The sequence below is a fragment of the Mesocricetus auratus genome, unplaced genomic scaffold (assembly GCF_017639785.1).
Source record: "Mesocricetus auratus isolate SY011 unplaced genomic scaffold, BCM_Maur_2.0 Super-Scaffold_100055, whole genome shotgun sequence".
NCBI lineage: Eukaryota > Metazoa > Chordata > Mammalia > Rodentia > Cricetidae > Mesocricetus > Mesocricetus auratus.
Window position 1 is genome coordinate 4,226,042 of NW_024429232.1, and position 24,446 is coordinate 4,250,487.

The 24,446-nt window shown below is 52.5% G+C and overlaps 2 protein-coding genes across 2 annotated transcripts; both read right to left on the minus strand.

Annotated features, from left to right (window-relative positions):
• Positions 1–1,932: 1,932 nt before the first annotated feature.
• On the minus strand, positions 1,933–6,399 carry Vps28 (VPS28 subunit of ESCRT-I). The gene is made up of 10 exons (XM_005085998.4): positions 6,288–6,399; positions 5,482–5,550; positions 4,353–4,381; positions 4,207–4,244; positions 3,837–3,926; positions 3,127–3,232; positions 2,916–3,017; positions 2,425–2,478; positions 2,245–2,336; positions 1,933–2,161 (listed from the first exon to the last, which is right to left on the minus strand). Exons 2-10 carry the CDS (start codon positions 5,516–5,518, stop codon positions 2,044–2,046), a joined length of 666 nt encoding a protein of 221 aa, XP_005086055.1. The 5' UTR covers positions 5,519–5,550; positions 6,288–6,399; the 3' UTR covers positions 1,933–2,043.
• A 128-nt stretch (positions 6,400–6,527) lies between these two features.
• Positions 6,528–21,938, minus strand: Tonsl (tonsoku like, DNA repair protein). Its single transcript, XM_013125206.3, has 26 exons — positions 21,850–21,938; positions 21,669–21,764; positions 21,437–21,579; positions 20,769–20,952; positions 20,458–20,587; positions 20,065–20,236; positions 19,876–19,990; positions 19,287–19,432; positions 19,046–19,198; positions 18,674–18,799; positions 18,242–18,422; positions 16,799–16,881; positions 16,604–16,693; positions 15,922–15,994; positions 15,662–15,825; positions 15,460–15,583; positions 14,636–15,375; positions 14,465–14,541; positions 13,934–14,087; positions 13,773–13,851; positions 13,056–13,357; positions 12,711–12,882; positions 11,920–12,095; positions 11,059–11,132; positions 10,553–10,686; positions 6,528–6,768 (listed from the first exon to the last, which is right to left on the minus strand). The coding sequence occupies exons 1-26, from the start codon at positions 21,872–21,874 to the stop codon at positions 6,587–6,589; spliced, it is 4,095 nt and encodes a 1,364-aa protein (XP_012980660.1). The 5' UTR covers positions 21,875–21,938; the 3' UTR covers positions 6,528–6,586.
• Between the last annotated feature and the right edge of the window lie 2,508 nt (positions 21,939–24,446).

A 24,446-nucleotide genomic window follows, 5' to 3' on the forward strand; every position in this document is an offset into this window, starting at 1 on the left:
CTGCATTTTAAATATTTTAAGAACTTAGACGTTAAGAAAAAAAAGATGCTGGGCGGTGGTGGTGGCGCACGCCTTTAATCCCAGCACACGGGAGGCAGAGGCAGGCGGATCTCTGTGAGTTTGAGGCCAGGCTGGACTGACAGCCTCCAAAACAATACAGAGAAACTCTGTCTCATAAAAAAAAAAAAAACAACAACAAAAAAGAACTTAGACTTTTCTGGACAGTGAGACATGAGGATGATGGGCGTGGAAGAAGGTACTTACAGGGTTTGTTTTCAATGTGACGAGACTAGTCATGTGGACAAGAACCTGCTCTGCCTGGACTGCTTGACTGTACACTGTGTAAACTAGACATGCAGGACCCACAGGAAAGTGACTGCTGAACTTGCCAAAACAAGATGGGATGGTCCTTCAGGGTCCCTGTTTCACAGAAGAAACATCTGACAGGACACAAAGGAAAGCAACTGCCCAACTTTGTCAAGACAAGATGGCACAGTCCTTCAAAATTCCTGCTTCATAGAAGAGTCTGCCAGATAGTCTAGGCCTGTGGGCTGAAGATGGATGCCTCAACATTGCAGAGGAACCATGGTTGACTGTTCAGGCAGTCAGATGTCTCTGTCATTTCTAAAGTTTGGAAGTTGCTTACAGTGCACTTCCTGTTTATTTAGGTAATATATCCTTCTGGGGTCTTTGATGGAGTTGAAGACAGTTATAATTATAGTTTTCTTAGTTATGATGAAAGATAAATTAGAAGCTGGGTAGTGGTGGTACACACCTTTAATCCCAGCACTCAGGAGGCAGAGGCAGGCAGATCTCTATGAGTTTGAGGCTAGCCTGGTCTACAGAGCTAGTTCCAGGACAGCTAGGGCTGTTACACAGAGAAACCTTATCATGAAAAAATAAAAACAAACAAAAAGATAAATTAGATATAAAACTTTAGACTCACAAAGATAGCATAGATGATAGAATATTTTCTTTAAATTTGCCAAATACAAACAGACTAAACATAACTGTAATTCTTGCTTGATACTTGTTTTGTTATATGCAATTTTACAATGTTTAAGGAAAAACCTTCCTTTTTAATTAGACAGAAAAGGGGAGATGATGTGGGATGTCTTTCTGTGTGCTGTGAATATGTCTTATTACCATTGATTAATAAAGAAGCTGATTTGGCAGTGGCCAAGTAGAATAGATCTAGGTGGAAAATCTAAACCAAGAAGCGGAGAGAAAGAAGGAGGAGTCAAGGAGTTGCCATGTAGGCAGAATTAAGATGCTAGAGCCTTACCAGTAAGCCACAGCCATGTGGTAATACACAGATTAGTAGAAATGTGTTAATTTAAGTTGTAAGAGTTAGTTGATAATAAGCCTGAGCTAATACGTCAAACAGTTTGTAGTTAATATTAAGCCTCAGAGTGGTTATTCATGAACTGATGGGTGGGAGAGAAACCTCTAGTTACAGATCTCTGAGTTTGAGGCCAGCCTGGTCTACAGAGGGAGTTTCAGGATAGCCAAGGCTACATAGAGAAACCCTGTCCGCAAAACACCAAACCAACCAACCAAACAAACAAACAAACAAAAGAAGTCAGCACAATGAATCTTGGAGGACTAAATGTCACATGGCAGGGTCATAGTGCCCAACCCAGACAGTACAGTGGAGGTGGTGAACGGCCTGTGGTCTGGACAGGATTTCTGGAGCCTGCAAACTGCTTAGAGTTTTCAAGTGCTGCTAGGAGGGCGGTGATGATGTGTAAGGAGGCAGCCACCTTGCCCAGCTATCAGTATGCAGGCAACTCTATGTGTGGGATGAGCAACAGGGCCAGGACACCTTGTTAGTTTAGGGGCAGTGGCTTCAGGGGCTCTGTGTCCCCCAGGAGTCAGGGCTCTGCTACAAAGTCAGGAGGGTAGATAGATCACACGGGGTGAGCTCAGTAGGAAGGTAAGACAGAGCTTTATTGGGGGTCACTCTCTGACAATACAGACATGTAGGATAGGAGAGCGGGGGTGGTACCATCTCCATCAGCCTCACTCCCTCCTCCATGAGGCTCAGGCATGTAGGAAGCGGTTAAAGGCATTGTAGGCTGACTCCAGATCAAAGAGCATCTGGCGGACCTGGGAGTCATCCAGTTCATCGGAGGCCGACATGCCACTCAGAGTCTGCAGCCTAGGGACAAAGACACACGACTGTATGAGTAGTAGGGTTATGATGTCACCGTGAAGCTCCATCTGCTCAGGAAAGCCACTCACCACTGGCTGACTGTTTGGCGGCCCTCAAAGTCTGGAGGCAGGTGACTCATCCGGTGCATGGTCTCCATCAGCTCCCGTAGGTCCGGCTGAATCTACAGATACAAGTGCCCGACTGAGACCCTCCCTGTCCTGCTCTATTCCCCTCTATCCAGGCCCGGTCTCCCTGCCCAATTCCTGTACCTCATCCATGGCGCGGATCTCTAGACGCAGCTTGTCCATGATAGTAATGAAGAGCTGGAGGGAAATATGGATTAGACATCTCCTATTCAGTTGGGGTGTAGAGACCCTTTGCAGCTTACAGGCCTGTCACAGGGACTCTTTTCTGCCTGAGGACTACACTGAAGGCCTGCCTAGGTTGGCCTTCTGGGTCCACAGACATTTGGGATCACAATGGAGAGTAGTGTATGAATCTGGGTACATTCCTGTACACGTACCCCAATCCATGGCCCTGCCAGAGCAGATGCTGTATGTTCCCTTTTCAGAGTACAGAATGCAGTCAGGTGGGGCTCAAGCTCCACGGATGCTCCTCCCCTCACTCACAGCTGAGGTAAGCCCTCCCAGGCTACTGCTCAGCTCCAGAAACTCCACGAACACACACTCATGACTGATCCCGGCTGGTAGTCCCTTCCCCCTAAGTCCCACAGGGCCCTCCCAGGAGCTGTGGAACACACCGAGACCACGTCTGCAATACAGCGGTTGAGATTGCCCTTGTCGTCCTTGATAGTGATGGGTCGGTCCTCCTTGATCCTCTCCATGGCAAGTGGGCAGTCCAGCTGAGAACAGACAGGGGCTCTGGACCACTTGGCCTCCAGGAGGCCAGGTGTCATCCCCTATCCCGTCACACTTTTCCTGAGGGATGCAGGAAAGGACTGGCTTACTCACTCTGAACTTCCGGCAGAATTCATCAATGGAGCTGATCTCTGAGCCTTGAACCTGTCTAAAGGCAGCTTTGTACTGGACCAGGAGCCTGGAGCATGCTGCAGTGTACCTAGGGAGAGGACCAGTTGCTGATGGAGACTGAGAACAGTCTCGCTGGGCTCATTGTGCTCTCCCTCAGCAAGTCTGGATGCAGGAGCTTTCGTGGTAGGCTAGGAGGGCCAAAGGCTTCCTAATGGGTCTGTACATGAAGAGAGCTCTGGACAAGAGCAGGGAGGCATGCCATAACTCTGCCAGGCAGTCTGTGAGGTGAAGGCTGACCAGGAACTCAGCACGAGAGCCCAGATGTCTACTGCATTTGCCTTCGCCCAAAGCATCAGACCACCCTTGCCGCTGGCAGCCCCAGTCCAGTCACACCGGCTTGTCACGTCTGAACAAAGCACCAGCATCCGTGCTAGCTGCCTAGGCTGGACAGTGGCACCTTAGACCACGCTGTCCCCAGGCTGCAGGTCACCATCCGAGGTCAGAACCATACCCACCCTTACAGAATGTCTACCCCACCCCCACCCTACTGATGTGGCCCCAAAGCTGGTGGCCACCAGGAGCACCCTCATAGTGTGAGCTCCAGACTGACTGAGCCCACAAGCTTCACAGAAGGGAGAGACATGCTTCTGAGGACCAGCGGCCATCCGCAGCTGAAGCACAGGCTTGCTCACTCATTGGGGGTGACGCAGTCCTTGATGTATGCTTTCTCCAGCGCCTGCATTGTCTTCACCACCGCAAACAGCTCTGCCATGTTGTCATACCTAAGGCAAAGCCACCCGTCAGGCCCCGCTCCAAGGCAGGGGAGCCTCGGCATCTGGAACCAAGGGCAGCCAACCGCTGCTCTGCAGTCACCACACAATTCAGCCCACCTATCACTCCATCCCGGGAGATAACCCTCAGGAACCATCTCCCTAGCCCGGTCCCACGTCCTCCCCAACCACTGGTGTGGTGACTGGGTTTGGGAGGAGACTGCTGGGCCTGCCTCGGACGCTGGATGGGCGCATGTGTGTATGCTGGTGGCAGCTCAGATATCTGACTTACTTCTCCCGCTCCCGAGCATTCTTGTACAACTTCACTTCCTGTTGGAAAAGTGGGCAAGTCAGTGAGCGTCCATAGGTGGTTGCAGAACCAGGGGCAGCCACGTGGTGTTTGCAGCAGCCGTGGCCGGTTAGGTATCTACCACTCACCTCATACAGCTCCGGCTTGTTCCCAGGGGCTGCAACAGAGCAGGCAGGAGATGACAGATGGTCACAAGACGACCCCGGGGCAGTCCCGTTTCAGTGACTTTCCTGAGAATGTCTCCCATGCCACGTCCTAGAGAGCTCAGAGGGAGCTACAGAATAGGGGTTCTAGCCTCACCTCCTACCAGCATTGCCTCCAAGAGGCTACAGACCCAATGCTGGGCTTAACACTCCACCCTCAGGGTCATCATACTTTCTTGATAGGACCATGATATTGAAAGACCTCGAATTTATAGAAATAAAATATAAGCTTAAACAAGGAGACTACCCCACTAAAGAACTCAGGAAGTGAACAAAGGGCCTCGTTCCAGGAACTGGCCAAACCACAGAATGGAATGTATGGTTTAGCACTCTTAATTGTAGAAGGGCTGTAAACCCACAAAAGACCAAATTCCGGGCTGCTGACCACCTGTGAAGAACTGAACAGGGCGTCAGAGATGGGCAAACAAGATTCGTGGGAAACAATGAGATGATAACACCATTTACTTAGGGAGAGATGATTAGCACATACCAAGGTCTGAGGAATTTACAACATGTAGGTCAGGAGGATATCTACTTCCCCTGATCAATGGTCACGTTAACCCCCCCCACATACAAGATAGGGACCCCTCCCAAAGGCTTGTGGTTTTTGTCTTTAAAAGCTGATTGTAACTGAACCTCGGGGCCAATCGGTCTAAAAGCTGACCGAGAGGCCCATCTGCAGATGCCTAATTAAAGCCTCTTGCGTGTTGCATCAATTGGCGCGTGGACTCTTGATTCTTCGGGTGACGAATCCAGCTTGGGGACCCCTCCTCAATTCGAGGGACCCCAACAATATGATACAAATAAAAATCTGTCACATCCTTCACAACCTACGGTTGGAAACTCAGAGATACTCAGGATGCCAGGGGTTCTGACCACACAGAAATGTCTACTCAGCAGGATGCTGCTGGGTCCTCAGAACTCCACCGTGAATGGCTCTGGCACTAGGCACTTCCCAGAGCCCATGAGTGGGATGGAGGTGGCAGTGTGGTCCTTTCCCAACCGCAGGGAAAGCCTGCCCCCCCCCCTTCCTTCCAGCTTAGGCTACACTCACCTCCAATGCCAGGAGTAGCTGGTATCCCGTGAAACATCCTGCAGGTCCTGGCAGCTACAGCACAGAGACCTGGGAAGCAAAGTCAACACTAATTCCAGGGGCCCCTTACACCCCAAGAGCTAGGCTGCGGGGAAGGGGTCAGAGCCTTGTGAATAGCTTCCCTGTTCTGTATAGGAACAACACAGGGACTGTCATGGGGAAGCTGTTAACCCTGAGAGGGTGCAGGTGCCAGGGGAGTCCTGTCTGGTAGCTTGATGAAGGTAGGGAGGCGCATCTTGAGTTTGGAGGACGGGCCCGGTGTTGCAACACCTTTCAATGGAAATGGACTTGGAAGAGCTCGGTGTCTAGGGCTCTGGGAGTGAGTGAAAGGCCGTTTTGTGGGAGCTACTGGAGGAATAAACAAAGGCAAGCTTGTGGGTCGATGCAGTCTAGAAATGGTGGAAGCAGACCTCGGGAAGGTCCTGTCTAACAAGGAAGTTGATGTCAGTGGCTGAGCCAGCTAAAACTCGCCTCGGGATTTGAAATGGGGTGAAAAGAAAACAGAAGTTCGATGAAGGCAGGCAAACCGGGATGGAGTGGTTTGATGAAGAGTCTGAGCTACTGAGGTCTCGGGAGCTGGGGGAGAGGCGGCGGAGTCCCAGGAGGAAGGTGGGTACCCTCTCGGCCAGGGAAAGTCACCTGACAGCGCCCACCGCCTACTGAGACACGGGGCGCGCGGCGAGGGCCGCTGAGTCCCCCAGAGGAGATCCCGGACACTTAGCCCAAAGTGTCCTTTGCTGCGGGACCGGGCCGTAGCCGCTGCGTACCTGGGGCGTTTGGAGGCCCGGAGACGGCGACAGCAGCTCGGCGTTCGCTTTTTCCGCCTGCGCCTGCCGGGAAGCCCGATCGGCAGCTCGGCGCTCACTCTCCCCACTTACGCCTACGCACGGAGCAGGCCCAATCAGTGGATCGGCGCTCGTCCGCTCTGCCTGGGCTTGCGCTCTGGGGCGGCAGCGCCTGTCAAGTCTCACGCCGTCCACCCCTTTCCCAAGCAGCCACACGAAGGGGACAGCAGCTTAATTTATTAAGTTTTTTTTTTTGGGGGGTAGAAACGACAGGGCCAGGGTCAGAGGCATTTAAAGAAGAGCTTGGGACCGTGGTCCAGTGAGCATGCGCTGGCCGGCAGTCTCCGACACAGGGCATCGCGGTCCCTTGTACTCAGGTGTTTGCTGCACAAATGCAGCTCCTGCAGCTGTATGAAGATCTTGTCCCAGATGTCGGGGTCCAGGGGCCCCCGAATGCAGCAGCCTGGCGGGGGGAGAGGCAGGTTTAACTCGCAGGCAGGTCTTCCCACCCCACACACACAAGCCGCGTTGCTCACGCCACGCCTCGGAGCCTACTTTTGCTTTGCCCAGACGTGAAATGTGCACTCAACAGGGCTTTGCCTAAATGTATACGGTGGGCCAGGGGATCTCTGGAGGCTACTGAATACCAGGACGTGATCGTTAGGCCAGAGATCTCAGTAGGCTCAGGATATCAGGGAGCGCCAGAAATGCCAGTGTGTGGAGTAAATCACAGTAAGACCACAGGGGATGCCCTGTGCTCTGCTGTTATCAAATTTCAGCTGAGCAAGGCAATGCCTGGCCAGTCTACCACGTACACCTCGAAGGTGGAGAATGCCTTGGTGCAGCAAAACAAGCTACCTTAACAGTAAGTAGGTTATGAGCAATTCCTTCTACCAGGAATGAGGAAAGAGAGCCATTTAGTGGAGCTTGCACCACCCTAGATCCCATCTTCCTGCCAAAAAGAATGTGGAAAGAACTCTTCCGGCCAGTGACAATGGTTTGCTACTCTCCTGACCCAGAAAACCCTGCATAATCATGCAAATCAAGAGGTTCAAATCTTCCTTTTTTTTTTTTTAATTAAAAAAATTTTTTTGCAGACAGGGTTTCTGTGTAGCCCTGGCTGTCCTGGAACTTGCTTTGTAGAGCAGGCTGGCTTTGAACTCACAGAGATCCACCTGCTTGTGCCTGTCCAGTGCTAGGATTAAAGACCAACACCTCCACCCACAGCGCTGTATTTTTAAACAAATTTAAGGCTTTAGATGTAGATTCTCTAGTTACAAAGCAGCTAAGACACACTTGTTGAAACTAGACATCATTGTGGATTAATCCAGGCATGAGCTCCCTCTGCCTCAATGAGATGATCCTCATTGCAAAGGAACAAACTGTTCCTAGCCAGGAGGCTGCATAGAAGAAAAGATAACCCAAAAAAAGACTAAAAAACAAAAATGTGCTGGGTGGTATGGCACAGGTCTTTAACTCCAGCACTCGGGAGGCAGAGGCAGGTGGATCTCTGTGAGTTTGAAGCCAGCCTGGTGTACTGAGTGAGTTTAGGACAGCAAAGGCGACACAGAGAAACTCTATCTCCAAAAACAAAAGAAAAAGTATGACACAAGAATACATTCAAGCTGGGCGTTTGTGGCGCACACCTTTAATCCCAGCACTCGGGAGGCAGAGGCAGGCGGGTCTCTGAGTTTGAGGCCAGCCTGGTCTACAAGATCGAGTTCCAGGACAAACTCCAAAGCAATACAGAGAAACCCTGTCTCAAAAGACAAAACAAAATAATAAATAAATAAACAAACAATTCAGCATAAAATAAATGCAAGTGAGGGACCGGAGGGATGGCTGGATGGTCAGGAGTACCTGCTGCTTTTGCGGGGGATCTTAGTCGGGCTCCCTGACCCACGTGCATTGGTGGCCTTAACTCCAGTTCCGGGGCACCAGACATGCACATGGTGCACATACACACAGGCAAAACACTCACACACACAAAAATAGGCAAATCTTTTTGTTGTTGATTTGTTTTGAGACAAGGTCTCTATGTAGCCCCAGCTGTCCTGAAACAGCTAGTCTAAATTCTGGGACTAATGGCATGCACCACTATGTCTTGCACAAGTAAGTACATCTTTATTTTATTTTTTATTTTTTTAAGATCTGGAAGAGCAGTCAATGCTCTTAACTTCTGAGCCATCTCTCCAGCTCCCGTAAATCTTTATAAAAACAAATGCAAACAGGGCTGGAGAGATGGCTCAGAGGTTAAGAGCACTGGCTACTCTTTCAGAGGTCCTGAGTTCAAGTCCCAGCAACCACATGGTGGCTCACACCACCTGTACTGAGATCTGGTGCCCTCTTCTGGCTTGCAGGTGTGCATGCAGGCTGAGGACTGTATAAAACACAAATCTTTAAAAACAAAAAGCTCTTTGTAGTATGCACAACTTTAACCCAGAACTCAGGAGGCAGCGGCAAGCAGACTTCTGGGAGTTCAAAGCCATGGTCTATGTCTGGGGTTCCAAACCAATTAAAAATAGTGAGACCCAAAAAACCCACACACAAAAGTGAGACCCTTCCCTCTCTTCTGGAGAAGAACACTGTATACATAATAAATAAATCTTTCAAAAACAATTCAAACAAAAGTTTTAAAAAAGAATGAAGAAATATACCTGTGGGAAAAAATTCTTAATGCTTTTTAAGATAATTCACTTAAATTTATTTTATATGAATTGGCATAAAGGTGTCAGATCCCTGGGAACTGGAGTTAAAGTTTTGAGCTGCCATGTGGGTGATGGGAATTGAACCCAGTTCCTCTGAAAGAACAGCCAGTGCTCTTAACCACTGAGACATTTCTCCAGCCCTGGTCCTTAATGCCTTTGTTGTTGTTTACTTTTTTTCAAGACCGAGTTTTGCTATGTGACAGCTCTGTCTTGGAACTTGCTTTGTAGACCAGGCTGGCCTCGAACTCACAGAGATCCACCTGCCTCTGCCTCCCGAGTGCTGGGATTAAAGGCATGCGCCACCAACGCCTGGCCTTCCTTCATGCTTTTTATTTTCATTAAAGATTTTGTTTTGGGGGGGTTGAAGAGATGGCACAGAGGTTAAGAGCACTGACTGCTCTTCCAGAGGTCCTGAGTTCAATTCTCAGCAACCACATGGTGGCTCACAACCATCTACAAGGAGACCTGGTGCCCTCTTCTGACATGTAGGCAGAACAGTGTGTACATAATAAATAAATCTTTTTTTAAAGGGTTCTTTATTTATTGCATATACACTGTTCTGCCTACATGTCAGAAGAGAGCACCAGGTCTCCTTATAGATGGTTGTGAGCCACCATGTGGTTGCTGGGAATTGAACTCAGAACCTCTGGAAGAACAGTCAGTGTTCTTAACCTCTGAGCCATCTCTCCAGCCCCAATAAATAAATCTTTAAAAAATTTTTGTTTTTAGCCAGGCAGTGGTGGCAGACACCTTTAATCCCCCAGCACTTGAAAGGCAGATGCAGGCGGATCTCTGGGTTTGAGACCAACCTGGTCTGCAGAGCGAGTTCCAGGAGGGTCTCCAAAGCTACAGAAAAACCCTGTCTTGGGGGAGGGGGGGGGAGAGAAAGATAGAAATAAGTAAATAAAAATTTGTTTGGCGCCAGGCGGTGGTGGCGCACGCCTTTAATCCCAGCACTAGGGAGGCAGAAGCAGGCAGATCTCTGTGAGTTTGAGGCCAGCCTGGTCTACAGAGTGAGTTCCAGGCAGGACAGCTTCCAAAACAATACAGAGAAACCCTGTCTCAAACAAAACAAAAAAACAAATAAAAATAAAAATTTGTTTGTATGTGTACTGGTACTGTTTCTCACATATGCCTGGGTATTATGTGAAATTAGGCTGCCTGCAGAGGCCAGAGCTTCAGGCCCCTTGGAACTGGAGCTGTGGAGGCCGTGAGCTGTCATGCAGACGCTGAGAATGGGGTCCTCTGGAAGAGCAGCTCTTAACCACTGACCATCTCCAGAGTCTCCTTTTGTTCCTGAGACAGGGCTTCACTACGTAGCTCAGGAGTGTCTGAAGTCGTCTGCCTTAGCCCCTCTAGTGCTGGGTTATGGGTAGGAGTCAGGGTTTCTTCCTGCCATATTCTGAGTAGCCACTGCTACACCACGACATAGGGCCTGGCTGGTGGGAATCACTGCCCCTTCCTCTGGCAGGTCCCTGGAAAGTATGGCCTGCATTAGGTGAGGCATGACAAGGAGTCACTGTTGATTCCAACTCTTACCTGACAAGCCAAGGAAACTTAGTCCTTGGGGCCGCTCTTGGAGGGCAGACAAGAGTTCCTGCAGACTGGCACAGCTGACCTCAGGGTTGGCAGACAGGTCCAGAGAGACAAGTGAGGGGCAGCAAGGGAGACATCTAGAATAACATGGGAAGTGAAGGGATGAACATCCAGGGAGAGTGGACGATTTATCACTAGTGGAGGCTGATCCAGTCAGACCACTGCTCTGGGAGCCAGGGGCCAAGCCGAGCAGAATCTGTTCCAGCCTGGCACAGGCAGGACCTCTGTGGCACCAGTTAGAGGCAAGACTGTGATGCCAGCTCTGCACAACTGACACTGCCCTGGAAGACGGCTGAGGAGCTTAAGGACGCCTGCTGGAGCCATCCCTGGAGACAGTGGGAGTCAGACAGCGGTGCCGCCACCCGGCCCATCTCCCTTGGTCCTGGGCAGTGTTCACATCAGGCTCCCGGGATCACAGGACAGTCAGTGGTCGAGGGATGGTACGTTACCTGCTCAGGTCTCTCACAGCCTCGTCACTCAGGGAGTTTGCAGACAGGGTTAGGTGGGTCAGAGCACAGCCTTCCTGGACACAAGCACAGGGCAAAAGGCCATGCCTAGTGAGCGCCTATCCGCCTTCCTCCCGGCAAAGGCCCACACTCAAGAGAGCTGTTTTGGGAGGGAAAGGAAACACCTCTCTTCCAGGCTACAGGTTATAGATGCCTTGTAAAGATCACAGGAGTAAGTTGGCATGGTGGTACATGCCTTTAATCTCAGCACTGGGGAGGCTGTGAGTTCAAGGATAGCTTGGTCTACAGAGTGAATTCCAGGACAGCCAGGACTATTTCACAGAGAAACAAAACAAAAATGAGGAGCATTGTCTGCTTTTCCAGGACCCAGGTTCAATTCCCAGTACCCACGTGGCAGCTCATAACTGTCTGTAACTCCAGTCCCTGGGGATCTAACATCTTCACACCAATGTACATAAAATAAAGTTAATAAAAAGTCGCCGGGAGGTGGTGGCGCACGCCTTTAATCCCAGCACTTGGGAGGCAGAGGCAGGCGGATCTCTGTGAGTTCGAGGCCAGGCTGGACCGACAGCCTCCAAAACAGAGAAACCCTGTCTCGTAAAAACCAAAAAAAAAAAAAAAAAAAAAAAAAAAAAAATCACAGGGACCTGAGGCGTCCCTTGGAACTTGTCTGAAGCAACGCCACCCTGCTCCCAGGTGTCCCCCGGTGCTCCTCCCAACCTCCTCGCCCTTTCCTCAGACTCTGCACAGCGCTGCATGGTTTCAGCTGTAGGACCTTGAGTTTTGGCCTACAATGAACAGAACACCGTGTTCTGGTTTGGCAGTCCCCTCCATACCTCATACCTTGGTCAAGTATTTGACAACAGGCTCTACGAGACTCGAGCTGCTCTTGCTGGCTGTCACAGAGCTAAGCTCCAAACGCAGGAGGGTGTGGGCCGGCAAGCTCTGCAGCGCCCTCGCCAGGGCTGGAGCACCCAGCGTGTTGTAAGACAAGGACAAGGTCTTCAGGTGCGCAGAGTCTGTGCAGGGCAGGAACTGCTTAACCCACGCGGCCACCCACTGCTCTTCCCTACCCTAGTGTGCTGACCCAGCACTGCCCTTCCCCTCCCTAGTGTGCTGACCCCAGATGCCTTGTGAAGCCTTTAAAGAAACTGTTACCCCTGAATTTTGGGGGAGACTGGGAAGCAAAGGCTCATGTCCAGTCTCCAGAACCCAGTTTCCCTATTTCCCATGTCTGGCTGCTCTGGAAGTCAGGATAGTGCCTTGACCATTGCCACCCAATCCCAGGTCCCTCCCTCTTCTAGGTAGCCCCAGTTCCCAGCCCTCTGTACTGGGGCAATGTCACCAAATCGGGTGGGCTCATGAGGAAATTACCACAGGAACATAGAAAGCTTAAGCCAAAGGCATAAAGGGACTCTAAGGGCAGACATGGCCTCTCTGAGACTCTAGGGGTGGTGTGTGTGAACAGCTAAAGCTGGTTAAGGACCAATTTCTGCTTGAGCCCCAGCTAAACCTACATGTAACCTGGGTAACTTCACCCAGAAGTCAGGTCCTGGTATCCTGGGGCCCCTCTGCTCGAGGTCCTAACTCTCTCAACACTGGGCTCAGGGAATACACTTAGCTGGTCATCTTACCTTGGAAGGCGCTACCCAGAGCAGCCTGGTGGCTCTGGAAGGAGCTGGCACTGAAGCCACAGGCCTGTAGGTGCAGGGTGCTAAGCACGGGACAGGCCCGCAGAAGGGAGGCCAGGGCCTGGCCACAGCCGTCTCCTAGAGGATTCATGCTCAAGTCCAGTTCCTCCAAGCTCTAGAGGAGATGTGGGTTGGGCACTGAGTTCCCAGACACCATGGGCCAACCTCCCCACAAAGAGTCTGCTGTCTGCATGGGTCTCATTCCAGGGCCAAGTAGTGCCCAGCTCTCCAGCTAGATGGGAATACTAACACCTTGCAGTTGCTGGCTCACTGCACCTGGGTCTTTACCTGTAAAGCGGCGTGGCCCGAGGAGCCTTCAACAAGCTGGCGCAGACCTTCCTGGCTCAAGTGATTGGAAGACAGATCAAGGAGGACCAGGTTAGGCATGGTGCCCAGGGTAGCCAGCAGCTCGGGAGCACACCCATCGCCTAGCCGGTTCCCAGCAAGGCGCAGCTCCCGCAGTGTTGTGTGTAACTTGAGGGCTCGCAGCAGGGGCATGAGCTGGGCTTGGGACAAGGCCAGGGAACAGGCACTAAATGAAGCGCTTGAACTCTGCTGCTCTATGGCCTGCTGCACTTGCAGGTGCTCCCCTGCGAAGAGAGATGCGGGGTCGCTGGGGCCAGGGCTTGAAACCCCTCCTAGAACCCTGCAGGCAGAGCAAGCGGCCCGTTCCCACAAGCCTTGAATTTAGTGTCACGCAAGGAGCTGGCACATAAATCTGGGGGAGGGCTCTCATCTCCCTCAGCCACGTTCACACCTTCCAGTCTCGGAAACAAGCGTCCTGGTGACCTCCAGCCCCTCCAGATACCTCCCAGAGCTCTACGTGTGGCTTAGGTGGCTTCAGGAATTCTCACACCAAGACCCCATGATCTCGGAACTGTCTGCTCCTACCCGTCACCCATACATGTGAGTGTAACAGGTATAAAGCTGGGAGGGGTTGGGTTTCTCCAGACATGCCCAGCTCCTCTGGCCTAGGCCTCCAAATCTAAGGCAGGGCTAGCTCACCTTGGCCCAGGCTCTGGCAGGCCCTGCGGTAGCGGTCAGTCAGAGGGGGAAGGTCCCATGAAGTTACTTCAGCCAACACCTAAAATGTGTATCTGGTGAACAGCTCGGAAAAGCCTAGTAACAGGGGTAGTCTGTGCCCACGGCCCTGCCCTGTTGCCCACCTCGTCATTACTCTGCAGCACGTCGGGGATGAGGTCGTGTGGAGCCAACAGTGCTCCATCCTTCCGCAGGGTGAGCCTCGGAAGCAGCCCGCATGTCTGGTAGTAGCGCTGGGCGGCTTGCTCTCCTAGCCAAGCCACAGAGTGGATGTCACTGCTACAGAGAAGAGTGACACGCTGAGCTCAGGTGCCCTGGGGTCCTACTTCGGTGCTTAGGATCTCCAGTTCGTTCACCTGGCGCCCCCACCCCTCCTCCAGCTAACTGCCCTTTTACCTGTGCAGCCCAGCAGACTACCTGCTCCTTTGGCCGTTTCTAAGGCACAGAGAACCTTCCTAGGCTGTGCTGAGGATCCCTGAGGGAGCTTACACAGGGCTCCCTGGGGCTCAAGGGCGTGGGGTGCCAAGTCAGGAGTCCTTCTCACACACGCCTTTCTGACAGACACACAGGGTGCTGTGTACCCCAGTGCTGACAGAACAGGCAGAGCTGCATGGCAGACTGAAGAGTCTGGGAACAGGGGAGGGCATGTGACTTACCTGTGTGGGACAGGGATGAGGAAAAGGTTATCCTGAACTTGAACTCGAACCCGGATGGGAGGAGGCTGGACCAGAAGCTAGCAGGTATGGACAGAGGGAGGGGACAGTCAGACAACAGAGGTTTCCACCCCCACCTGCCTCAAGCTGCAAAGACAGTACTTATGCACCCACCAAAGGCTGGCCTGCTGTGCAATTCTCCCTGCTGGGTCCCGGGGTCCTAGGCATGCTGGGGCTCTCCGGAGGCTCTGCAGACAGGCTGCCGTCTCCTGCTTTAGTCCATGTACCCCAACCATCAAGACATGTCAAACGACTTTGCTTGGCACGAGTTGGGTGCCTGACAGGGCATCGTTCATAGTCTGACCCTGAGGTACTAGGCCTGCTGCTGCGGGTCAGAGGTGTATCTAACTCCAGCCACTCCCCAGCTAGGAACTCCTCCTCAGGAATGAGTGCTGCCTTGGAGGCGGGGACTTCATCTGAGCCCCGAGGCAGGCTAGGTACCAAGCGACGGTTCTGGGCACTACCCACTCCCCGGATGGCTGCTTGGTAAGCAGCCGGGCAAGCACTTGATGGGGCTGTGTCTCTGCTTTTGGATGATGGGTCAGGTGTCTGGGTTTCATCTTGCTGTGCTTTGAGAGAATGTCTCAGTCTTTTCTGAGATGGCCTGCAGTGGCCCATATTGTCCTCGTCCTCTGAGCTGCTACTGCTGCTGGTCGGCCTGTGCCTGTTCCTTCGAGGTCTGGACACAGCAGCCACAGTTTCCTCCACAAAGACCTTAGTGCGGGCTGGAGAGGCCTCTGGAGGTCTAGGGGTACACGAAGAGGGTTTTGCACAGGGGCTTGAGGGGGGAGAGGTCTCAGGGTCAAAGAGATGGTTACTTCGAATGGTCTGGACAGCAGGGGAGCCCTGGGGGGCTGAGGAAGAGAGAAGAGATCATGAGACAGGACGCCATCTCTCGGGCTAGAGGCAAGGAGAGAAGATAGAGGAGGTCTTGCTACCTTGGCCTGAGGAGGCTAACTGGAGCCGCCTCTCCATGCACGCTGCCTTCTGTCTTGTCTCAAGGTCAAGGTCCCTGAAGTACAGCTTCACCCACTGCTGTAGAGTCTCCAGTGGGCTGAGGCCCTGTGTGGCACTCCGTTGAGCAAGGTGACAACAGACTCTGTTACAGTCCCCGCCCTCCCTGCCCACACCCTGGCTCACCTTCCTGGTACGGAGAGTTACAGATGCCCCTCGCTCAATAAGTAGTTCAGCTACCTCAAAGTGACCACAGTTGAGGGCGTCATGCAGGGGAGTGATGCCATCACACCCCTGACCACCTGGGTCATCCACTGCTGCCCCATGGTCCAGAAGGAAGCGGACGATCTCTGGGGGCAGGAACACATGGACTCAGCTCCCAGTGCCATCCTTACTTGTCCTGCAGACTTACACGTCCACCCTGTGCTTGGCCAGACCCTACTTACCCAGATGCCCATAGTTGCATGCTTCATGTAGAGGTGTCCAGCCGCAGTAGTCTCGGGGATTCAGGGGATGGCCCTATGATAAATGAAAGGATGGGTCCTGACCCTGGTCCCAGGTCCCAGCAGAAATTTGTGACTTGGTGGCTGGAGACCTGTCCCAGAACCCAGAGTGGACCTCAAAGGTCTACTTCTTTTTTGTTGTTGTTTTTGTTTTTTGAGACAGGGCTTCTCTGTAGCTTTGGAACCTGTCCTGGAACTTGCTCTGTAGACCAGGCTGGCCTTGAACTCGGAGATCTACCTGCCTCTGCTTCCTGAGTGCTGGGATTAAAGGTGTGCGCCACTACCGCCCGGCAAAGGTCTACTTCTTGGTATAGTGCCCTCTCTCCCTCTTTAGGTATTATGAAAGAAAATGAGGGGCTGGAGAGATGGCTCAGAGGTTAAGAGCACTTGTTGTTCTTGCAAAGGACCCAGGTTCAATTCCCAGAACACACGTGGAGACTCCCTGCCTCCTCAGGTACCAGGCACGGACATGTACATAGACATACATGCAGGCAAAACACTCATACACACAAAGTCATAAAATAAATTAAAAAAACAAAAACAAGCAATAAAGGAGGCACTGTCTGAGCTCACAGCTCCCTGAGGAAGCCAGGGTTCAATGATCTCGCTAGGGATTTTGGCGCACCTGTCTTACAAGCTCCTGGACGCGGCGCAGTTGGCCTTCGATGCAGGCTCGGTGCAGCAGGGTCTCTCCCATGTCGTTGCGCCGGTTCCACTGTAAGAGTACTTGCCCCGACAGGGGGCAGAAGTGTGAGGGGCAGGCGTATTGCTGGGGGTAGTGCTGCTGGACAACAGGGAGGGTCGGACATGCTGTCCTCACCTTGTTTACCTTCCGCCGGCCCACACAGCCCTGAAGTTCCTCGTCTTCCTGCAGCTGCTGAGACGGGCTGTCAGCATCATCCTCTAGAAGAGCAAGTCCACTGACCCTTAGCCTATCGCACACCGTCTCCTCCGACCTCCGGGCAGAGCAGCCAGAAGCAGGAAGGCAGAGCTCTGGGGTCTGTGAGCTCTGTAGCCAGGTAAAGCAAAGCTAACTCCTAGCCCGACCCCACCAACGCCCTGCTTCTGTTTATATATTATTTGTTTGCTTATTGATTTATGGTTTTTCAAGACAGGGTTACTCTGTGTAGCCCTGGCTGTCCTGGAACTCAGAGGTCCTCCTGCCTCTGCCTCCTGAGTGCTGAGACTAGAGGCGTGCGCCACCAACGCCCCACCCACTCTAACTCACTGCTCCACTCCACACAGGGGCTGAAGAAAAGGAGGGACCGGTCACTCAAGCCTTGTCCATGGTGGGTGGGCCGAAAACCAGACTGCCCGCAGATCAGTGTCTTTGCAGGCTTTCTGAGGACGCGCCCTTGTCAGCACAGGTCACCGACTCAGGCCCGCTGCCTTGTATGGCGCTGGCCTCGAGGCCTCCCATGACTAGTGATTCTTGTCAAACACTCCTCACTGGGCTTCTGCTCCCTTCTGGCATCCTCTGGCCCTTTCTACAACTCTTTTCTTCTCTGCCCTGTCTTGTGGCTGTGGCTACCAGCTAAACGTCACTCCCTAAGCTGAAGTACTTGGTCTCTCTTCTCACTCAGATCACCTAAACACCAATATTCAGCCTGACTTACCCTCTAAGACATGGCCCAACTTCCCAGGTACCGAGGCTCTAACCCTGTAAGTTCACACCTAAAGTCAAGATTTTTCTAGAGATCGAATCCACAAACCACCTAGCTGGAAATCTGCCTTGAGCTCCAGGGCCTCCTTCCTGCCTTGTCCCACATAGCCGAGATCCCTCACACACTGGCCTTGAGTTCCAGGAACAGGCTACAGCCATGGATCACGTGAGGGGCAGCACAGCCTGGGCCCCAATCACAGCGTAGCACCCATGAAGCCACCCATGACACAGCATCTCACCTCTCCCAGACGCATGCCTCTACTAGGACCATCTTCCTAGACTCTGACCCCAAACAGCCCTTCCTGTCTGACGCCCACTCTGCCTCTGACCAGTAATTTCCTCAGAGAGCTTCTGACCGCCGTGCCCCACGGTCCATATAGGCCGCCAGCTTCCTCCGGTCACTCCACAGAAGCACTGGTTGCCCTCCCTAGTTGCAGCTGTTTCAGCCATTGAGTCCTCAGCAGGCTCCATGCAGACACACCTCCAGTCCACCCCAGGCATCATCTCAGAGCAGACCCGGGCGGAAAGGCAAGTGCAGCCCACCCTGCACCCAGCACCCAGCACCCAGCACCCAGCACGCAGGCAGCATTCAACCCTCACCACTCTCTGAGAGTTCTAGTTCACTGGTCTCCAGGGCCTCACTGGCTTCCTCCTCCTCCTCCTCCTCCTCCTCCTCCCCGTCGTTTGCCACACTCAGTTCCTGCAGCTTTGCTTCGGTGCCGGGGGCTTCTTGGGGCTGCCACTTGAGTTGCACAGTGTGAAGGTGTTGTAAGATCTGCCTCTGAGGAGAAGAGGTGTCCAGTTCAGGAACAAGCAGGACGACAGAGAGCAATTAATGCAAGGAAAGACAGGCTTGAGCTTGGGCAACTTAGTAAGACCTTGTCTTAAAATGAAAATACAGAAAGGGCTGGGGATATATAGGCCATGAGTAAGGTCTTAGGTTCAAAAGCCAGAAAAAGGACAAAAAAAAAAAAAAAAAAAAAAGAGCTGGTTTGTTTGCGGATGCAGTGTTGGTGGGGTGGGCTCTCGTACCTGCAGCTGGAAGCGCTGGGCCTGCTGGGCGCAGCTAAAAGCCTTCTGGAAGCATGGCGCTAGCAGCTCATATGCGTCGCCAGCTTCCTCACGAGACTGTGCAATATTGAACCAAGTTTTAGCCTCCTGGAGCAGAGAAAGACACGCAAGGTTGGTGGCTGCCTGGCTAGCACATGCAGCCGACCAGCCACGAATTGGCTCCCTCATCTGGTCACATGACACTGGAAGGTCTGCTTTGTCCCTGTCCCAGCTCCAACTGACAGACCATGACAGCCCTTGGAAGGAACAGTTTTTCCTTTCACACCCACCACCTGAGAACGGTGAGCTCAAGGTAGAGCCACAGAAATACACCCAGGGACAAGGGCGTGTCACCTCCAGGGCATTGCCCCTGCGTAGCCTCAGCTCCTCCTCATAGTGGTGCACAGCCTTGCGGTGATCTTTCATGTCTCCCAGGGTCGCGGCCAGGGACACATGGATGACAGCCAGCTCGAGATCTGGTCTGTTCAGCAGCTCAGCAAAGTGCAGCTGTGGGGCCAGCACAGTAAGGCTCGGGCCCACTTTAGTGCGCTGCAGCCCTCTCCTCCCGCCCCTCCCATGGGGGCCGGGCACTCACCTGCCTCTGGTAAGCCTCGGATGCCTTCGGAAAGTCACCCACCTTGGAGAAAAGGTCCCCCAGCTGTTCACAGATAGCCATGGCACGCTGAGGGTCACTGCCCTCAGCCTCTTCCAGCTGCTGCTGCAGCTGGATCACTGCCAACACTGAGGGAAAGTCTCGCGTGAGGGGACAATACGAAACAGGGCCCCAACCACAGCCTACCCCCCACCAGCCGTATTCCCTTAGGCAGGGATCCTGGTGCCTCCATGTGGCCACTGGTAAAGGGGGAGTGGGGAACGGACTGACCACTTGGCACTTCCGTCCCTGTCAGTTTCTGGACCAGCCACAGCATGCCATCTATGTGCCCATTTGCTAATGTTGCTTTGTGACAAAGCCACAGTCACCTTGTGGTGCTCTGGACACCCTGTGCGCAGACTTGAACAAAAGCAAACGTCTCCAGTTGACAGAGGTCTACCCTTGCTGTCAGAGGCGCGTGTCCAAGGTGCCACTTCCCCAAGAACGTAAGCTTGGGCCTCTCCTGCTGGGACAGACAGCAGAGCCCTGTTCCCACCCCTGCGCTCAGCTCCGGGTCCCCACTCAGTCTCACCATACTTGAGACTCTGACAGACAGCCACTCTCTGGGCAGGCTTCTGGGAGCCCAACCTATAGGCCTTCTTCAGGGCTCGTTTGGCAGCCAGAAAGTCCCCCAGATCTTGGAGCACCTGGGGAGAGAGAAAACGTGAGGCTCATAGCTCCCCAAGGGCCAAGCCCACGCAGGTGAAAGCAGGACAGGCACCTGGGACACCACCATGCAGCATTCACTCTCCATGAATCTCATCTTCATAGCGCGTGCACACTCCCGGGCCCCCTCCAGGCAGCGTATGGCCTGAGAGTGCTGCCCTCCACGCCAGTGGATGGCACCCAGGTTGTATCGGGCCCGGAACAGATCTTCATAGAGGTGGTTCTGCCTGTGGAGGATGCGATGAGGGGAGCTCAGAGAGAACGGTGGACACTCAGACACCTACGGTGCTACTGACGTTCCGCCAGTGATGGCTGCCAATGCCACCTAGGCCCCAGCCCTACTATGCTGCGGTTTTGGGTCTAAACCTGCTTCCCTCGGCTTGCAGCATAGACGTGAAGGATCCCAGGGGACCACCTGCTCCCTCTTGGGATAGGGATGGTGCCTCACTCAGCAAGAAAGATGCTCTTCTTGAAGTAGTCATTGCACAGAGCTGTCTGCTGCTGACTCTCAAAGGTCAGGCCCAGGTTGAGATAGAGTCGAGTCCGCATCTCACTCAGCTCTCGCTGGGTCAGCGTCCCTGGAAGGTAGTAGCTCTAGAAACTCAGTTGTCTCCTCTGGATATGGGGTTTTCAGGTGCTCCCATCCCTCATCCCATCTTGTATTGAGGAAACTAGGAGTCTGCTACAATGCAGGCCTTGGAAAGGGGCGGGGGGGGCAGACAGCAGGATGTGGGGAGAATGCGGGGAAAGGGCACCAACCCTCTAGTTTCTCATCCACAATAGCCAAGCTCTTCTCAAAGGCAGCCTGTGCCTGCAGCAAGGCGTCTCTTGACTGGTCGTGATCATACACGTCCAGATAGGTGCGGCCAATGGTGGCCCAGGCTCTCTGCAGCTCAGTGTGGTTGGACAGGGCACCAGCCAGATCCAGGTAGAGATGCTGGTGCTGGTGTGAGAAGGAGAAGCTTGTGAAATGATCCCACCTCAAACAAACCCAGAAGTCTGACCCCAGGGAAGCTACCCTTGTGCAAGAGAACCTTCTGTTGCCCAAACGTCAACACACTTGGCTACACACGTCATCATATCTTTTCTGTGCAGAGGACTGTCTGTCTATGGTGACAACTGCTCCGCCCTGTGGCCAGCCAGTGTGGTCCGGCCAGACACTAAGGACTGCCTGGAGTGTTGCTCCCAACAGCAGTGGGTCCTGATTCTTCCTCTCCCCACAGAGCAAAAGTCATAGTTCCTTAGCTTCAGTTGTCACAAGCCCCAATTCACGCCCCCAGTCCCCTACCAAGAGCCAGGCGAGCCAGGCAGCAGTAGGAGCAGGCCATAAGGTGTGTCTGCCTGTCATGTCAGCTATTGGGGGATAACTATTTGCATACTGGCCCTCTCTTCACAACAAGAAGACCCCAGAAGTCCAGGCCCTGAACCTTCAGAGCAGCAGAGTAATCCTCCATCTCGGCCAGCCGTTCTCCGATCTTGCGGTGGGCCACTGCGCAGCCTAGGGTATCCTGAACGCTCTCTAGCAAACGTAGCTCCTGCTGATGCTCCTCCAAGGCTTCCATGAAGCGACCTGCCGGAAGAGGGGAATGGAGCGCTCAAGGTGTGACATCACCCGCCAGTCCCCAGCCGCCAGCCTGCCCTCTCACAGCTCCGGCTCACCGTGGCCAGCCAGCAGCTCCCCCAGCTGGTGGCAGTAGTCTGCCTCTTCGCGCAGCTGCCCATTCCTCTGGGCCCTGGCCTTGGCCTTGCTCAGCTCTGCCAGGAAGAAGGGAGGATCAGGACTAATCCGGGAACGGATCCGCGCTCTGCGCTCCCGACCAGCATGCCCCAAAGTACTCACGGCGAAGCTCCTGCTCCAGGGTCATAGTTACACAGCCACTAGGGCCGCGAAAATCTAGACTTCCCGCGCTTCTCTGGAACCACGCCCACTCGCCTCGCTCCACCCCCAATGCAGGTCCCACCCAGTCTTCTGAGCGCATGTCTAACTCCGCCCCCTCGGGGGTAGAAATGCAGTAGCGCTTGATGGGACCGGTAGTTCGACCTCAGGCCTCCTGGGAGCTGTAGTCCCAGCTCGAGCAAGGTGCAAGCAGGGAGCGGAATTTGTATAGGACCTTTCCGAGGCCTTCGAGGTGGCTGACAAACAGTGCGGGCACCCAGGCAGGTTGTGTCCTTATTTAGAGGACTCCTACGAAGGGGTTCCTTGGACTTCAGCTAAAGTGTGGTGCGTGGCTGGGGCATTGACCCTGCTATCCTGGAGTCTACCTGCCTTTTTTCTTTTTAAAGATTTATTAGCCTGAGCAGAGCAGAGCAGTGGGGGCATACACCTTTAATCCCAGCATTCAGGAGGCAGAGGCAGAGGTGGATTTCTGAGTTTGAGGCCAGCCTGATCTATGGAGCAAGTTCCAGGACAGCCAGGACAGGGTTACACGGAAAAACCTTGTCTCAAAAAACCCAACAAATGGGACTGGAGCAATAGCTTAGTGGTTAAGAACACTGGCTGCCCTTCCAAGGACTAGCGTTCAATTCCAAGCACCCACATGACAGCTCACAGCTATCTGTAACTCCTGTTCCAGGGAACCTGATTCCTGCACACAGACATGCTTGGAGGCAAAACAACAATGTACATAAGATAAAACAACAAGTTATTTTAAAAAATAAAAAGATCTATTTTCTGTATGTGTTTCATGTACATGTATTTATGTGCACTTCCAAGTGTGCCTGGTGCCCGCAGAAGCCTGAAGAGGGCGTCTGATCCCTTGGAACAGGAGTTACAGTGGGTTGCAAGTTACCATGTGGGTGCTGGTAACTGAACTTGGGTCTTCTGCAAGAGACATACATGCTCTTAACTACAAAGCCAGCTTACCAGCCCCTCAACTTGCCTTTTTTATTACAGATGTTCTCTAACACTACCCCCACTTCTAAAAATTAAAGCACACATCACCTATTTATATTTGTTTAAAAAATATCTTTTACACATTATGATCTGGGAAAGTGACTAGAGAAAAATGCATTTCTTCCCTGTCTACCTTCTGGGGGTCTTGGTTCCTCCCCTTCCTTTGTTCATCAGTTTCTCAGCAGAAGGACACTTAGTGAGCATTGTGTGAGCCTCTGGACTATGAACATGTCTCACCACTACATTTACTTCATATTGTGGTAAGAATATCATCAAAACCTCTGTTTGCACAAAAGGAACCCTCTGAGAAGTCAGAAAGTATGTTCATGCCGGGCGTTGGTGGCACACGCCTTTAATCCCAGCACTTGGGAGGCAGAGGCAGGCGAATCTCTGTGAGTTCGAGGCCAGCCTGGTCTACAAGAGCTAGTTCCAGGACAGCCTCCAAAGCCACAGAGAAATCCTGTCTCGAAAAAGCAAAAAAAAAAAAAAAAAAGTACGTTCATACATAGATACTGAGCAGCTGGCAGAAACACAGCATTGTTCATGTGGGCATGCTTGTACATGCATTTGTAGGAAAAACAGTCTTGTGGATTTTTAAAAAATATTAATTGTTGTATTTGTTTTTTGTTCAGTATTCAAATAAACATCACTTTAAGCTTAAAAAAATATCTTTTAAGGACAGGTGCTTACTATGTAGTCCTGACTGGACTCAGAGATCCCCTACCCCTCTGCCTCCTGCAGGCTGGGGTCAAAGTCTTGTGCCCCCACACCTAGCCTGTAAATTTTACCTTTAAGCTTTTAAATTACTATTTTATGTGGATGGATATTTTGCCTGTATGTGTGTCTGTGCACCATATATGTGCTTAGTCCCATGGAGGCCAAAAGAAGGCATCACCTAGAACTGGTGGTACAGGAGGCTGGAGAGACGGCTCACTGGTTACGAGCACTGGCTGCTCCCAAAGGACCCTGTTTCAATTCCCAGCACCCATATGGCCGCTCATAGCTCTCTGTATCTGAAACTCCAGTTTCAGAGAATCCAACACCTCACACAGACATACATGCAAGCAAAACATTGATGCACATTGAGTAAAAACAATATAAATCATTGAGAAAAAAAAATCCAGCTGGTAGTGGCAAACAACCTTTAATCCCAGCACCTGGAAGGCAGAGGCAGGTGGATCTCTAAGTTTGAGGCCAGGTCTACAGAGAAAGTTCCAGGACAGCCAGGGCTGTTCCAAAGACAAATCAAAACAAAAACCAGCAATGCAATACACATAAACAAATAGTTGGGCATGGAGACTTAACGGAACTGTTATATATCCTGGGAAACAGCCCACATGTAAAGGACACAGGAAGTCTCTGGATAGAAGGCGGGGAGGTGGGCTGGAGAGATGGCTCAGAGGTTAAGAGCACTGCATGTTCTTCCAGAGGTCCTGAGTTCAATTCCCAGCAACCACATGGTGGCTCACAACCATCTATAATGAGGTCTGATGCCTTCTCCTGGGGTACATACATGTACACAGATAAAAAATCCTATGCATAAT